Here is a 15,406-nt window from a genome sequence, read left to right as displayed (position 1 = left end):
ACAGAGCCTAGGGACTGCGACTGCACCATTGCCAGGTCAGGGTTGAGTCCAAGCTACACTGACGTGAGTTCACTTTTGGGCTCTGGGACTCACTGGCTGTTCCTGCCCCAAACACGGAGGAACAAAGGGCTGTGCTTTTCAACCGCCACCTATTTGGGCAGGGAATCTAAGCTGCTATACCCAAAACATGCTGAAGTCAATGAGAGTATGAACAGCCAATGTCCCCCCTCCTGCAGAAAAGACCATAGGGCTTTTAAGGCTCAGCCCACTAGGGCATGTTGTACTGACACTGGAGCAGTGCCTTTGAAGCCTAGCCATAAAACGTTACATAGGAAGCTGCCAGTGCTCCATCTTAGCTCAATGTTGTCTGCATCAGCCTCCCCCAACCTGGTGCCCTCCAGGTGCTTTGGACTACAACTCCCGGCATTCTTGGCCATAGGCCATGCTGGGGGGCATTAGGTTAGGGAAAGATGGTTTACAGACGGGCAGTGGCTTTCCAGAGGCGGGTCTTTCCCAGCTGTATGTGGAAATGCCAGGGATTACACGTGGGACCTTTTGCATGCAAAGCGTGCTAGAAAAACAAGAGGAAGCAAGTGAGTAATCAGACGGTGTGTTAGGATCTTCTGTTCTGGCTCAAATTATGTGCTATGTTTACAGGGTTGGCAGCACACAGACAAAATGTATTCTACAAGGGTCACAACAAAACTGCTACAGCATTTTGGTTGGCTTCAAGACTTGAGAAAGACTGGGATGGAGAGCAAGTCGTTGAATTCCTGAGAGCCACCCTTGTACTCCTTGCCTAGATGCTCACACACAGGCTGTCTGACTCAGACCACTTACGGAATATTGGAGAGGTGAAGGGTGGCAGAAGGGGGGAAAATGTTTTGGAAGTTCTTGGAGCCTGGCTTCTTGAAGCGATGGAGGGGAGAGTTGCCATAATCCTTGGTCAGTCCTTGGTCTTCCTGCCCTTCACGGGGCAACTGTACTGTCTGGTGTTTCGACAGAGTGATACGGATGGGCTTCCCATGCAGCTTCTGACCATTTAGGTGGCTCATGGCTGCCGAGAGTTGAAAGGAAAACATACATTGGTTCAGGTTGCACACCACGCACAGGCACGCCATGCAAACGTTTTCTATGCACAGACATCTACCATCACCACTAGGCGCAAGCATCCCACATGTTGCTTCAAACACCAGCCCTTTCAGAACATGAGCTTTGCTGGCACATTTGTTAGGTGGGCACAAAGCTGCATTGCTTTAAGCTCTACTGCACAAAACCTTACTTCAGAGAATACCTTTACTCAAACCAGCTCAGATTGAAGCTGATGGGGTCCCTTGACCTTGGGATCCCCATGGAATTGCAAGGGCATCCTGGGATCAGGCTTGAGGATTGCCTATGGGGTGGGAGGAGGTTACAACACTATCTACTCCTCTCCCCCACACATTCCTTAGAGACCCAAGTGCTAGAAAGTAAGACACAGCAGTGGACGGCAACTACCATCTTTGCCATCTCCACTTCCACCACCTGGACTGGGCCCCTCAGCCACACTTACAGAGGCTGCAATTGCCCTGTGAGAAAGAGAAGGCAGAGATGCAAGGCTACACCTCGGGGGTCTGCCAAGGTCTGTTGCGGACTGTGAGCAGTCCATGGCAGAAGATCCATCTGCTCTAGGGGTGGTAGTGGTGACATCTTGTAATGAAGAACTAATGCCAGTTTGCTCCCCACCCCCACCCCTTTTCCTTTTGTGTTGTCTCTTTCAAGAATGCAAACAGGGGGCCTGGACTGTATTTATTTATTTACAATATTTATATACTGTTCCACATCCAAGATTTTGGAGCAACCGACAACAAGATAAAAGAATAAAACACCATATTAAAACAATTGACCGATGATTGTAAGTTGCAGAGACGTTTGGCTGAAGAGTGGGGCAGAAATGCTTTTAAGCAAGAATGAAGAAAAATCAAGAACTCTCAGGAATGAGAAATAGCAAAAAAGATTCAGATCTAGGAGGGCAACAGAAAACTGTCCGGTTTGCCTTCAAGGCAAGTGAGCAGACTGCAAAGGGAAGAACCCAACCTAAGATGCAGCACTGGCCACAGCACTTGTGCCCTTTGCTGTCTGAATCTTGATGCATGAAGTGGAATAATTTGGAGCACGCTCTTCATAGCGCTAAGTTGGGTCATCAGGCAGGGTGGGAGGAGCAGATGGGAGAACTCCCTCAACCCCCTCCCACTGCCCAGACTAAGAATGCCGTCTCCCCAAAAAAGCCGAATCCAAAGGCCTGCCAACAATGCTGGTTCTTGACCAGCACTAGTAGCAGCTATTCATTTCATACTGATAGTAAACCATAACAAAAAAAATGCACATTACACCAGAGTTGAATAAAACATTGTGAATAAAAACAATCTATATGAATAAAAACTGACATCTGCTTATTGCCACAGATCAAGTCTACAGTCAATCACATAAAGGTAAGACATTTTCCTGCCTTTTAGCTGCAGCTAATGAAGAGACTCATTTGGTGATGCATTTTGAATTTGCCAGTGAGCAAAACTTTGAAGCTTGACCAATACAGCTGTTCTGTGTCAAGACAGCCCCCTCCATGGTTTGGACTCTGGGGAAGGGACACAGCTCAGCAGCACAGCACATGCTTTGTATCCAAAAGGTCTTCAGTCCCTGGCATCTCCAGGTGGGGCTGGGAAAGGCCCTTCTCTGCTGGAAAGCTGGAGAGCCAGTGCTGCCTGTCAATAGACAAGATTGAGCTGGATGGGCCAGTGGGCCTGACTTGATGAAAAGTAGCTCCCCAGGTTAATCCTATGCTGTACAGCATTCTCCCTCTAAGGGTGCAATCCTATGGCCGCTAGACAGCGGCTAGATGGCCATAGGATTTTTCATTTTCTGGGAACCGAGCTCAGAGCCAGTGCTCCAAGGTTGGTTCCCAGAAAACCACCTCCTTGCTCCCTCCCTGCCTCATAGGCAGCGCGGACCGTTTGTTCCCAGCTCCGCACTTGGAAGAGCAGCGCGGAGAGGAGGAAAAGGGGGCATTCCTCGGGATGCGGAGGGTGGAAGCATCATTACAATGCTTCCTATGCACCATCTGGCCTCCCCCGCCCCCAAGGCACCCCAGCTAGACAGCCAAAAACAGCTGTCTAGCTATAAATCCAGGGCAGCTGGACTGTGGAGAAGATCCCCTCTGTGCTCCGCCCACCCTGCACTGGATAGTCGCCCGCCTCAGAGTTTGAAGGCGGTACACTATCCCATAGGATTGCGCCCTAACTCTCACAGCCACTCCTTGGAGTTTTCAAAAAGAACAGGAAGGAAAGCACCTGCTTACCCAGCTGGGCTTGATTGCCATCCGCCATTTGAACCAAGGCATTCTCCTTCTTATTGAACAAGATTTTCACTCTTTGCACGTCACCATATACCCCTTGTGGGAAGCAAGAGAAGGGGAAACAAAAGCAAGTCTTCAGGAAGAAACCCTGTTATCTCTGTCTCAAATTCAACATTCAAGCCCCAGATTGCTCTCACTCCACTTAAGCTGGTTTATTCTGCTCAGGATAAAATTTTGATCGGCAACAGAATAAGTGGAGCAATCCTTAAAAAAAGGTAAAGGTGTCCCCAACCAGTCGTGTCCGACTCTAGGGTGCGGTGCTCATCCCCGTTTCTAAGCCGAAGACCCAGCGCTGTCTGAAGATGCTTCCGTGGTCATGTGGCCGGCATGACTGAACACCAAGGTGCACGGAACGCTGTTACCTTTCCCGCCAAAGCGGTACCTATTTATCTACTTGCAATTTCTTGCTCTCGAACTGCTAGGTTGGCAGGAGCTGGGACTGAAGACGGGAGCTCGCTCCGTCACATGGGTCTCGAACTGCTGTCCTGATGACCTTCCGGTCTGCAGTTCAGCGTCTTAACCACTAAGCCACCGCGGCCCCCTTGGAACAATCCTTAGGTGTTAAAAACCACTGGGGCTCACCCAACGAAAATGCCATCTGCCGCCAGTGGAACAGAGGTGGATAATTTCACATGCTATCTGACCTACCCAACAGACATGCAAAGCAACCAAACCATGCATAATGATGTATAACAAAACAAAGCACAAAACTTAAAACAGCAAATTATGTAAATAAAGCATTCAACCAAACCACGAATTCCCCATGCCCACAGCCACACTTGTTTTCCCCAAAGTAAAATTTCAAAATGAAAAATGGTAATAAAAAAGTGTGAATGATAACATACCGAAAAGAATAAAGAGGCACTGGGGTGTAACTCTCTTTAGAGAACAGCAGAGCAAGGCAGTGGAGGGACAGGGAAGAGGTAAGGAATCGGAGGGGAGAGCGAAGGTTGCACAAATCGTCGACAACGAAGGAAAGGTAGAGTCCCCGCAGGAAATGGCGAAATTGGTTGATGGATGAAGTTTTCAAGACGGTTAATATTGAAGGGCAAGTTGGTTTCCGAAGATCAGGAAGGTTTGTTTTGAGGGGGCGTTTTTTTATATATATATATATATATATATTTGTTTCAAGCAACAACAGGAAGCAGAAGTACCGTGCAGTCAGTTGGCAAAGAAATTCCGGATCAGGGAGAAGGGGAGAAAAAAATATATCGAGGGATGGGGTGGAGAGAAAAGAAAAGTAGCAAAAAACATAGGTCAGTAAATACATAAGAAATATGTAGTGTTCCATCAGTAAAGATTTATAGATTTCTAAAACATACACCACTTTGTTTTACAGAAGAACTAGTTAATAGGTTTTTTAACCTAGTGGAACACAACAATAGAAGAGGAGCACTTTACTTAAGTAAGGTATGTCTAAGAGAGAGAGGCAGTATTGCAACAGAGTGACTTAAGGGCAGGATAGCAAGCTCCCAATTCTAACCATGACATGTTAAGAGATCAGGCAGAGGCCCATCCAAAGCGACAAGAGGAAACTTGTGAAGGGCTTAAGTTAGCCTCAAGTACAGAAACTTCTCACCCTGCTCCACCTTCAGGCAACTGCGAAGAGCTCTTCAAACAAATGATTAATTGGAAGAAGTGGCTGGTTGAGAAACCCTTTCAATGTCCAAGTTCTCAAGCTGCATTCCAGACCCTCTCCCCAAAATCCGAGGACAGTATTTGAGTTTCTCCAGTTGGGACTAGCTATCTGACAACTTTAAGCTAGCTTTAAACTGGTTTCTGTGGAACTATAATAGCTCCATATAAGGAAAGAGATGTGGTAAGGGGTGGCTATCCTCAAGGTACCCAACATTTGCAGAAGCCAGGACAAGCTGGTTTCAAACCAGTTCAATCTGCAGTGTCTATTAGGGATGGCCCGCTTTCACCTGGAGAAGGTAGGCCAAGCCGCTTGGAGGCTGGACCCCCAGCCATGCCATCACTCCTGCCGGGGTGGAAAGTTGGGCCCACGTGGAGTGCCTGCTGTGTCGGAAGCAGTGTTTCAAGCGCTAAGCAAGGCACTCCTTCCGACTCAGCAAGCCCTACATGAAGGAACAGGATGCCACAAAGGCCACAGTGGTAGCGGGCTGCTCGAGGTATTTCCAGAGATCCTCCAAATTTGAAACAACATCATGTCCACTATGAGCACTAAGTGAGGTCCTGCTTCTGACTCAGTGGGTGCCTGTATGCATGGGGAAGGGGAACTTGTGGCCCTCCAGTTGGACTGCAACTCCCATCATCCCTGACCATTGGCCATGCTGGCTAGGGGATGCTCGGAGCTGGAGTCAAACACCAGGTTGGGGAAAGCTGCCCTAGGGACTCAAGGACACCCATTAAGAAGTTGCCTCACTGACCTTTTTTGCATTGTGGGTTGCTGGTCCCCTCTTATTTGTACTGACTGAGAAGGAATGGGCTCAGTACAGAAACAATGGGATGAGGCGTTGCTAGGTGGGGCTTGCACATCCCATAGTCAGGACTCCAGTCCACCTCACACTTTTTGAGAGCCAGGGAATTTGGAAATAGTTGCTAAAGGGGCTATCGTGGCAATCGGAGTAGCTAGGATTCCATGCAGTCAGTTTGTTCAGTATGGCCCCAGAGCCAAGGCTAGGAAGACACCTGACTGGACACTTTTCTCCTTTGTTTGCAGAAAGTTCTGTCTAGACACTACCTCACTAAGCAGAGAAGCTCCAACACAACCACCAAGATGTGAAAAAGCAACGCTACTATGCACCTCAGCCACGGCTGTTCACTCATCACCTGCCATTTTACAGAGTTTTCAATGTTGTTGGTTCCTGGGAGGGGAGGAGAGGAGTCCCTCTGGAGAATACTGCCTCTTCAACTGTATGCATAGATTAAGTTTATATAACACTGATTCTATGAGCAATAGAAAAATAGAAGTTGGGAGTCATTAGTTCAGCTTCACTACAGATATCACAGGTTTTAGCCCCAAAAAGAAGCTGGATGGATGAGTGAGTAAAACAACCACACACACACACACACACACACACACACACACGGCATGAAATCAGTTGCTCAGCAATCCTCACTGGACAAAACTTTAGAATTTCGGCAGGTACATCTCTCAGTCAAAGGCGTTTGTAGGCGACTTAAAAACACTGTTGATTTTGCATCTTTCAATCATGCACAAATTTGAGACTGGGGGTGCTGAATTTAACAGGCAACAGTAGAGCCAACCTCCTTCATATTAATTGCTTTTTCTTTCTCCAAGCAGATGTAGGAGTATGTGCTTCAATATGCATGAGCTACACAAACATTCCTTTTCTCCTCCTGCTGCCACCTCTTTTCAGGGGACTTCAGTTTCAACTGCTGTTCTTTATGCAAGAGGTATTTGAGGGAGCAAAGAGCATGTGTTCCCCACAATATGCAGGGCAGAGTTTATATCCCTACTGTCCCATAGCACCCAAGCCCAGAGTGATTTCTCTAGTTATGAAGTGGAGCAGAGAGGAACAATATCCTTCCATGACTTTGCTGATCAGGGAAAAAGTGGAGAATCTATATTTAGTGCGCATGGTACTGAATGTATATTCTGTAGAGTAACCCAATCAACTGTTTGCTTTGAAAAGCCATAATGCTGCTTAGGAGGCACTAGAACACTGACCCTTGCTGAGGTCTTTATTTGGGAAGAGGCTCAACAATAAAATGTATTGGGGCATTGTATATTGCAATCCCTGAACCACTGGAGCTATCCGTCCCCCTCTATCAAGTCAGGAGAGCTGCTCCAAAATTGACCACTTCACGCCTGTTTTCTCCTGGTGAAGAGGGAAGAGGGGTTCCTGGTTGTCAGGGTCCTAATAATCCACTAGATTCAAGACCACACTGGGAGCAAGTGAGCATTGCTGACAAAACCTCATGTCCTAGAGAGAACAGTTATAGTGGACAGAAAACGGAGTTATAGTGGACAGAAAAAGGAACAGTGAAACATTAAAACTGGTTCATTTCCTATCAAGTTTAAAACTGATAGCGGTTCTCTCATCCATGCCTCTGCTTTGGAGCTTCTGACACAATTAAAGTAAGTAGAAATTTAGCTTCTGGGCAGAGCTTGTCAGTTTTAGGTACCAGGGCTCAAGCAATGTACACAATCCATTGCAGAGAGAAGCCTAAATGCAATTTAGGCTTTGCATTAATGACATGGGCTTCCACAGAAACCCACATCAAAGATAAAATGGGTCTGCTGAATTGCATTCTTTATGCAGAAGATACCAGACCTCAATTTTAAAATGCCTGGAGTCTATGCTAAGGCAGCCAAATGTTTCAACTCAAAAAGTGGAGAACAAGGGTAAATGGGACTGAAAATGTAAAATTATTTAGAAGCCAAAGAGCAGAAATAAGGCACACAACAACTTCAAAGAATTTGCATGGCAAAGGAAATATATACTTGCAAAAGGTAAAATGAAGCTAAGCTGGCAGGGGAGGGGAGGGGAGGACTGAGACACCCATGAAGAGGACAGAACTGACACTGTCAACTGCAACTGAAGTGCTTAAAAGGTACAACATGCCAAAGGACAAACTATGGGAATTTTTGCTATGGTGAGGAAGACCCAAGTAGAGACAAAACCGTAGGGGTGAAAGTGAGGTGGGTGATTTCACAATGAAGACATTTTGGAATTTCACTTTTGGGAGTGAGAGCAGACTAGTAACACCTTTGGCTTACAACCAAGGAAGGAGCAACAGTTTAAGACTTTCACCCACAGCCCTTATATTAACCACTTAGAATTATGTTAGGCTGCTGGACTCTCTCATTTTAGACATTTCCTTTCAGAAAGAGGAAAGGTTCGGCACTGTGATACTTCAGCACAAGATCCTTTTGAAAGGTAATTCAGAGAGAAGCGAGACTGGAAAGTAATTAGAAGGAAGCAAAAAACCCGAGCTAAGTTGGACAGAAGAGATTACAACAAGGCTTCCACTAACCTCAGGGTTCAAATTGCTAACCAGCAGAACGGAGTTCCCTGCCCCGGTAAGGCCAGGAATACCCATCCGTCCTGCGGCAGCTGCGGCTGCTGCGGCTGATGGGATAGCCAAAGGAGCAAGCGCTCCATGTACATTTGGAACTGAGAGGCCTGGAAAAATTAAAGAACATTAACCAGTGAAGAAGACTGCAGCACATTCTCTGCTATGATGTGTGGTGGAGGTGAGCAACTCTGGCCTGTGTGTTTCTTAAAGGGAGTACTTCTGCGCCCCATCCTCCCTCACACAAGTGCTCAGAAACCAGATAGCTGGATCATTAATGGGCTGAAGTCTCTCCACGTTTGGTATTGCTCATGACTCTGCTCTCAGTTTCTGATAGACACAACAGACGTAGGGGGGATGCATTCTGCTCTCCTTGGGTGCTGGGCAAATCAGACATCTGGTTTTTAATGAGTTCTGCAAACTTTTACAGGTTTATCGAAGCAAATCCACCATGGGAGAAGCAGGAAAGGGGATGACACACAAAGCAGTACATTCATAAGGTATTTCTACCAATGCATGCCAGAAGTGCCTCATTCTTTGATCATGCACAAGATACCAAACCACAATTGTGCACATTCCAGTCATTTGCAAGGGATACCATCCCAATGCAGGCGTTTAGACACAGGCTTATTGTAATGCCCTTTTGGTGCAATCAGGCGTTGCATACCCACTAGAAACACAAACATTTGAGGAGCACACAAACAACTTCCTCCTCCTGTAAACCACAGCACACACATCAGGGGATACTGTGTGGGAGGCACAACTGTTTTTGCAGTGTTTCTATGGTATACACAGAAGGAAGAAACATGTATATGCTTCAAGCATGATCAGGACATGGGCCTGTCAGATGAACCTTTTGATTGTTGTGTGCAGCAAGCTCTAAAAATAAAGAATTCCATCCAAAGTCACTATAAGGCAGCCTCCCCCAACCTGGTACCTTCCAGCTGTGTGGGCCCATCATCCCCAGCCAGGAGTCCAACAAGGCTGAAGGCTACCAGGTTGGTAAAAGCTGATACTGGGAGGCAAGGCCATTCTGCACTGCTGACATTCTCACCAAATGTTGCAGCTCTACTAGAATTCCTGAAGTAGCAGCAATTGTGGGGCTATCAAATTCCAGGACCTCTTATTCCCCTCTCCCCAACAAATATATTCATGTAACACTTTAGCCAAAGTGTAGTTTTCCTTTAGCCAGAATTAGATGTTGCTACAACCTAGCCATGAAGCTGAGCTCTTTTAAGAAGTGGTTTATGATCTTAAATAGATGACAGGGGGAAAGCCTTACAGCCAAACCCAAGCCCAGCTCTTTAAGAAGTGCTCTTAGTAGCTAAAGCACCAAACATATTTCGGGGGGGGGGGGGGGGAGAACAGCCCAATGAGGACTGAGCATGCCCAGTGACTTGCTCAGTATCTGTTGAGGGGGGAGAGAAAAGAAGGGGAACAGCACGGAGAGGGAATGGCATTTGTTTCCAGGCTGTTCCTGCCTGCCCTCCTCAGATTATGTTCCCAAGAACGGAGTCCCACCCTAGCAACTAAATCCAAATACATTCACAAGTACTGGGTTTAGAAAAGAAATTGAGTATTTAAGAAGGGCACCGTATGAGACACTGCCAATTCCTGGCATCTCAGTATTCTGGCCCTAATTTATTTGAGACATGGAGGATAAAATGAGGCCAAGTAATGCAACCAGCTCTGAGGAGAGGGGAACTATACTAAGGCACTGCACTCAAGTGGCTTTGGGCACATGGAAAGCCCACTTTTGAAACTAAGAAGAGTTTCTAGAGCAACTTGACACATGGTGGGGGCAGGATCTTCACAGGACACGTTGAAGCCCTTGGGCCCGCCCAGAGTAGCTTTTGGAATTATGCTCCAGGGCTTCTTAAATTGTCTCCTTTCCTAGGTTTTCCAGATCGTTGTCCCTCATCCATTGCTTACAATTTGGAGCCAAATCAACCAAAGGGCAAGGGGGAGGGGGAAGCTGGCTAACATTTGTACAGCAAAACTGCAAGCAACATTTGGACAGGTAACTGGAGTTCAAAGGAACAGTACCTGCAGCTTGGGGAATTGCAAAAGCAGGAGAGAAGCCAGCCCCTGCATAAGGAGAGGCAGAAATGATTCCTGGAGCACCTATGAAAAGAAGAAAGAGACTGGTTATTCAGTTCATGGGGACAAGAGATGCTCCATCATCTGTAGAAAGGTAAATCATTCATCACCATTTATTTATTAGGCAACCCAGTAGAGGTTATAGCTAGAGACCAACAACAGACACCTATCAATACAATACAGGGTATTAACAATAAAAATTCTATCACCAGGTTAAAATTCAATATACAGTATACAAATACTCAGTGCCTTACAAGAATATGCGATTGCAGAAACCACTTTTCTTAAGAAAAACTTTTATCTTCTTGGACTGTTCTGAGCTGGGCTTTTACCACAAATCTAGCTTGTTAAGCATAACAAACTTGGATGTACTTAACAAATATTTAATTTTATCCATATCATTAACGTTAGCTACAGGTGCGAAACACCTCATTAAATATTTATCTCTTGGAATTTTATATAACTTGCAGTGTAGCATGCATTGTATTGTATCCTCAATCACGTCACTGCCACAAATGCAGAAACGCTGATCCCTGGGGATGTTCTTTTGTCTTCCCTCCCTAAAATTAGTTTTCATTGTCTGGAAGCACAAGGCTATAAAGGCCTTGCGAAGGGAGATGTGATCTCAGACAGGTATTTCTCTTCCCCATGGTAAATTTTTAGGGTGGGGTAACAAGAGGAAAATCTGGATGCCCTAATTGCTTCAGTGTCCAACCTAACATAATATGCCTGCATCTGTTCTGTAATAGATTTGCGGCTGTTCTGTGTATCACTAGATGCTACTGCTTTAGGGTCCAGCCCAAATTTCGTTAAACTTGCTTCACATCTTATTAGCCAATTGTTTTTAACAGTGGAGCTTCTCTGCTCTGCTACACAATGAGTTGTTAGTTCATCAGCCAAGCTTTTCATTTTGAGGAAGCAGAAGAACACAGTACGCCAAACAGAGTATATTATTGGCATTACTCTGACTTCTGCCTGTATATATAACTGGCAGGTGTGTCTGGTGGGAGACCCAGTATTGCTCTTAAGAACTTATTCTGTAAAGACTCTCATCTCACAGAGAAGCCCCATATATAATCTGTGGAATGACCTTTGCAATGAAAACTCTAACAGCCAGAACCACTAAATTACCTCCCTTGGCTTTGGCAAATTTTAATACTGTCAGCATAGATTTTTGAGCTTTCAGCTTAGTAGCTGACAAGCGGCCAGTTCAGGATCCATTCTGAGTGAAACAGACTCCCAAATAATTAAACTGATAAGTCTGTTCCAGCTGATGCTCATTCAGTATCCATTTATGTTTGGGTGAGCGGGTACCAAAAACCATAACTTTAGTCTTTGAGTAATTTACATAGTTGTTCCTTCTTACAAACTTCCCCCAAAACTTTCAGCAGTCTTCTCATGCCTATTAAATTCTGAGATAAAAGAACCATGTCATCAGCATATAATAATATATTCAATTTCCAAGCCCCAACAGACACCGGGAAATTTGAGTCACTGGCTAGCTGTGCCAACTATATCATTTACATAAATGTTAAACAAAAATGTTTTAACATTTACGTATATGAATGTTAACGCCTTTTGTTGTTTTAATCTCCTTTGACAGTTGTCCTTCTTTACCAGCTCTTACTTGAATCTCTGTATCAGAACACAAGTTCTTGATCAAAATCAAAAGGCACCTATTCATCCCAAGCCTCCATAATTTATGCCACAGCCTCTGTTTATTGTATCGAAGGCTGAGGTCAAACAAACCAAAGCATCAAATAAATGCTACTTCAGGGGACATGCTTATTTCTTTCTCAAAGAAATAACACAAAACACTGACCTATGCTTGATCTACTGTGAGGGAAGCCTGCTTGTTGCTCTCCAATAAAATTATTTTGATCTGCCCAAGCCTCCGCTTTAGTGAGCATAGAATCATAGAATAGTAGGGTTGGAGGGGGCCTACAAGGCCATCAAATCCAACCCTCTGATCAATGAAGGAATCCAAGTCAGAGCATCCCTGACAGGGGGCTGTCCAACCTCATCTTGAATTCCTCCAGGGTGGGAGAGCCCACCACCTCCCTAGGGCATTGGCTCCATTGTCGTATTGCTCTAACAGTCAGGAAGTTTTTTATGATGTTCAGCCGGAATCTGGCTTCCTGTCACTTGAGCCCATTATTCCGTGTCCTGCTCTCTGGGATGATCGAGAAGAGATCCTGGCCTTCCTCTCTGTGACAAGCTTTCAAGTCCTTGAAGAGCGCTATCTCCCCTCAGTCTTCTCTTCTCAAGGATAAACATGCCCAGTACTTTCCATCTCTCCTCACAGGGCTTTGTTTCCAGACCCCTGATCATCTTCGTTGCCCTCCTCTAAACCCTCTCCAGTTTGTCTGCATCTTTCTTAAAATGTGGTGCTCTGAACTGGACACAGTACTCCAGATGAGGCCTAACCAGTGCTGAGTAGAGGAGAACTAGTACTATCCGGGATTTGGATTTGCAATCACTGCATTGTTTTCAAGGTGCTTACAGATGGATTACTTTATAATCTACTCAAGGAATTTCCCAGGGATTGATGTCAGACTGACTCATCTGTAGTTCCCAGGTTCCTCCTTTTTGCCCTTTTTGAAGATAGGGACAACATTCGCCCTCCTCCAGTCATCCGGCACTTCCCCCGTCCTCCATGATTTCTCAAAGAGAATAGACAGTGGTTCTGAGAGCTCTTCTGCCAGTTCCTCTATTACTCTAGGATGCAGTTCACCTGGCCCTGGAGATTTGAACTCATTCCAAGTAATTGGGTGTTCCTTGACCATATGCCTATTGATCTCAAGCTGCAATCCTGCCCCTTCAGCCTGGACTTCGCCTTTGCCAGGGGGGTCATAGACCTTCTTTTGGGAGAAGACTGAGCCAAAGTAGGAATTGAGCACCTCCGCCTTTTCTTTGTCATCCGTGATCATTTTGCCATCCTTATTTAATAGCTGAGCTACATTTCTTTCCTCTGTCTTTTACTATGCACGTAGCTGAAGGAAGCCTTTTTGTTGATTTTAGCCTCCCTCGCTAACCTCAGCTCATTCTCAGCTTTAGCCTTCCTGACGCCATCCCTGCAATTCTGTGCTACCTGCCTGTACTCTTCCTTTGTTGCTTGGCCTTCCTTCCACTTCCTATGTGTGTCCTTTTTTGTTTTCAGGTCATCTCTAAGCTTTTTGTGAAGCCACACTGGCTTCTTCCGTTGTGTTCCACCTTTTCTTCTTGTTGGAATTGTTTGTAACTGTGCCTTGAGAATTTCCTTTTTTAAAAGCTCCCACCCATCTTGGACTCCTTTTCTCGTTAGCGTCGCTTGCCATGGGACCTTACTGATCATTGTTCTGAGTTTATGAAAATCAGCTTTCCTATACTCCAGGGTATGCATTTGACTACTCGGCTTTTGCTTCCCTTAGAACCAAGAACTCAAGTATAACATGGTCGCTTTCCCCCAGAGTTCCTGTAACTGCTACTTTACCCACTAAGTCATCTCTGTTGGTTAGGATCAAGTCAAGGATAGCCGATCCTCTAGTTCCTACCTCTGCTTTCTGTAGGAGGAAGTTATCCGCCACACAACTCAGGAATTTCCTTGAGGGACCACGTTTTGCAGAATTTGTCTCCCAACAAATATAGGGGAAATGGAAGTCACTCATTGCTACTACATCATGCTTCCTTGAAACACTGGCTAAATATCATGTATACAATTTGGAGGATGCTTCCAACAGGCTAATAGGGGATAGGTGGCTGGTGAGGATTTGTCCCCCTTCTTGAAAATTGGGACAATACTTTGATTCCAACCACTGGGGGATCTGCCAATTGAGTTGATATAAGTGAAAAGCTTGGCCAATACAGGGGCCCACCAATGTAAATTATCTAAAAAAAAAAATCTGGAGGAAGCATATTTTCCCCAGGTGCCTTCCGCCTACCTAAGCTTGAAATTAATTGCTTCACCTCAGTGGCAGTCACAGCTGGCCACTTATCAGTTTCTATGATGTTAGAGAGCTGAAGTGGCGACAAATAATTTGTGTCCAGGTCTAATGCCAGCCTCAAAATATGTTTCTCATGTCTCAGGCCTAATATGTGCCTCCAGACCATATTTAGTTTCCTTTAATTTGCAGGATACCAGCTGTGAGAATTTCACTGAGTCCCGAGTGATTGCCACCTGTTCGATATCTGTCCATAACTGAGTGTAATAAGAGGCTTATCATAGAATAGTAGGGTTGGAAGGGAACTATAAGACCATCACGTCCAATTGCTTTTGCTTCAGCAATTTCCTATATAAGCAACGCTTCACCGTCAAATCCCTCAGCAAGGAGCTGAGGGCTCCAGCATGAGACTGTCTGCTCAGGGAGCAGAGATCACATCTTGCTTGCCTACACTCCCAATCAAACCAACCCTCCGGATGATGTCTTGGCTTAAGCAGAGTGGGTTAAGCAAATAGTGCCGAAATGCTTCACCATGATATGATACATAGGCAGGTGATCTTGTGTATCTGCCCCAAGAAATCTAGCCCTTGGCGTCAGCCTATATTCACTTAATAGGACAACTGGTATCTTTAACTGTAAATTAGAGTTCCATCTCAATCTACACTTCCGGTAGCATACATAGGGGGGGATCTTGCCACATTCCCTTCTTAATCTCTTGAAACCCTACTAACTCCAAAAGCAGTGGCTGATGATCACTTGTTGGCTGTTCTCCAATCAAAAATTTCTTTACGTAGGCAGCACTAAAACGAGTTTAACAAAAAACAATCTATGACACTCCCCCTTTCAAGGAACAATACGCAAAGTTGCCTGTGGAGTCATCTGGGCCAGTACCATTATATAGAAGCATTGTAAGCTTACACAGTAACTAAATAAATGAATGCCGGCATTGTTTATAACCTTGTCCCTAGATTTCCTATCTGGCAAATATGCT

The 15,406-nt window shown here is 45.4% G+C and overlaps 1 protein-coding gene across 6 annotated transcripts in view; it reads right to left on the bottom strand.

Moving 5' to 3' along the window:
* Positions 1-15,406, bottom strand: part of LOC146334049 (polypyrimidine tract-binding protein 1-like) — a 57,551-nt gene that overhangs the window by 5,584 nt on the left and 36,561 nt on the right. For 4 of the 6 annotated variants that reach the window (XM_084825102.1, XM_084825104.1, XM_084825103.1 and 1 more), the window contains 5 exons: positions 10,442-10,519; positions 8,357-8,505; positions 4,237-4,270; positions 3,335-3,427; positions 841-1,057 (listed from right to left, as the gene is read on the bottom strand). In XM_084825102.1, the coding sequence (XP_084681228.1) occupies positions 841-1,057; positions 3,335-3,427; positions 4,237-4,270; positions 8,357-8,505; positions 10,442-10,519 (571 nt within the window). Of the gene's footprint in view, positions 1-840; positions 1,058-2,488; positions 2,742-3,334; positions 3,428-4,236; positions 4,271-8,356; positions 8,506-10,441; positions 10,520-15,406 lie in introns of those variants that run through there. The other 2 variants (XM_084825105.1, XM_084825106.1) reach the window with 2 other exon arrangements.

Source organism: Heloderma suspectum, chromosome W, assembly GCF_057233095.1.
Source record: "Heloderma suspectum isolate Gila_16-S chromosome W, 16-S_ref, whole genome shotgun sequence".
Classification (NCBI taxonomy): domain Eukaryota; kingdom Metazoa; phylum Chordata; class Lepidosauria; order Squamata; family Helodermatidae; genus Heloderma; species Heloderma suspectum.
The sequence above is the reverse complement of the archived record's forward strand: the minus strand, read 5'-3'. Positions and strand labels throughout refer to the sequence as shown.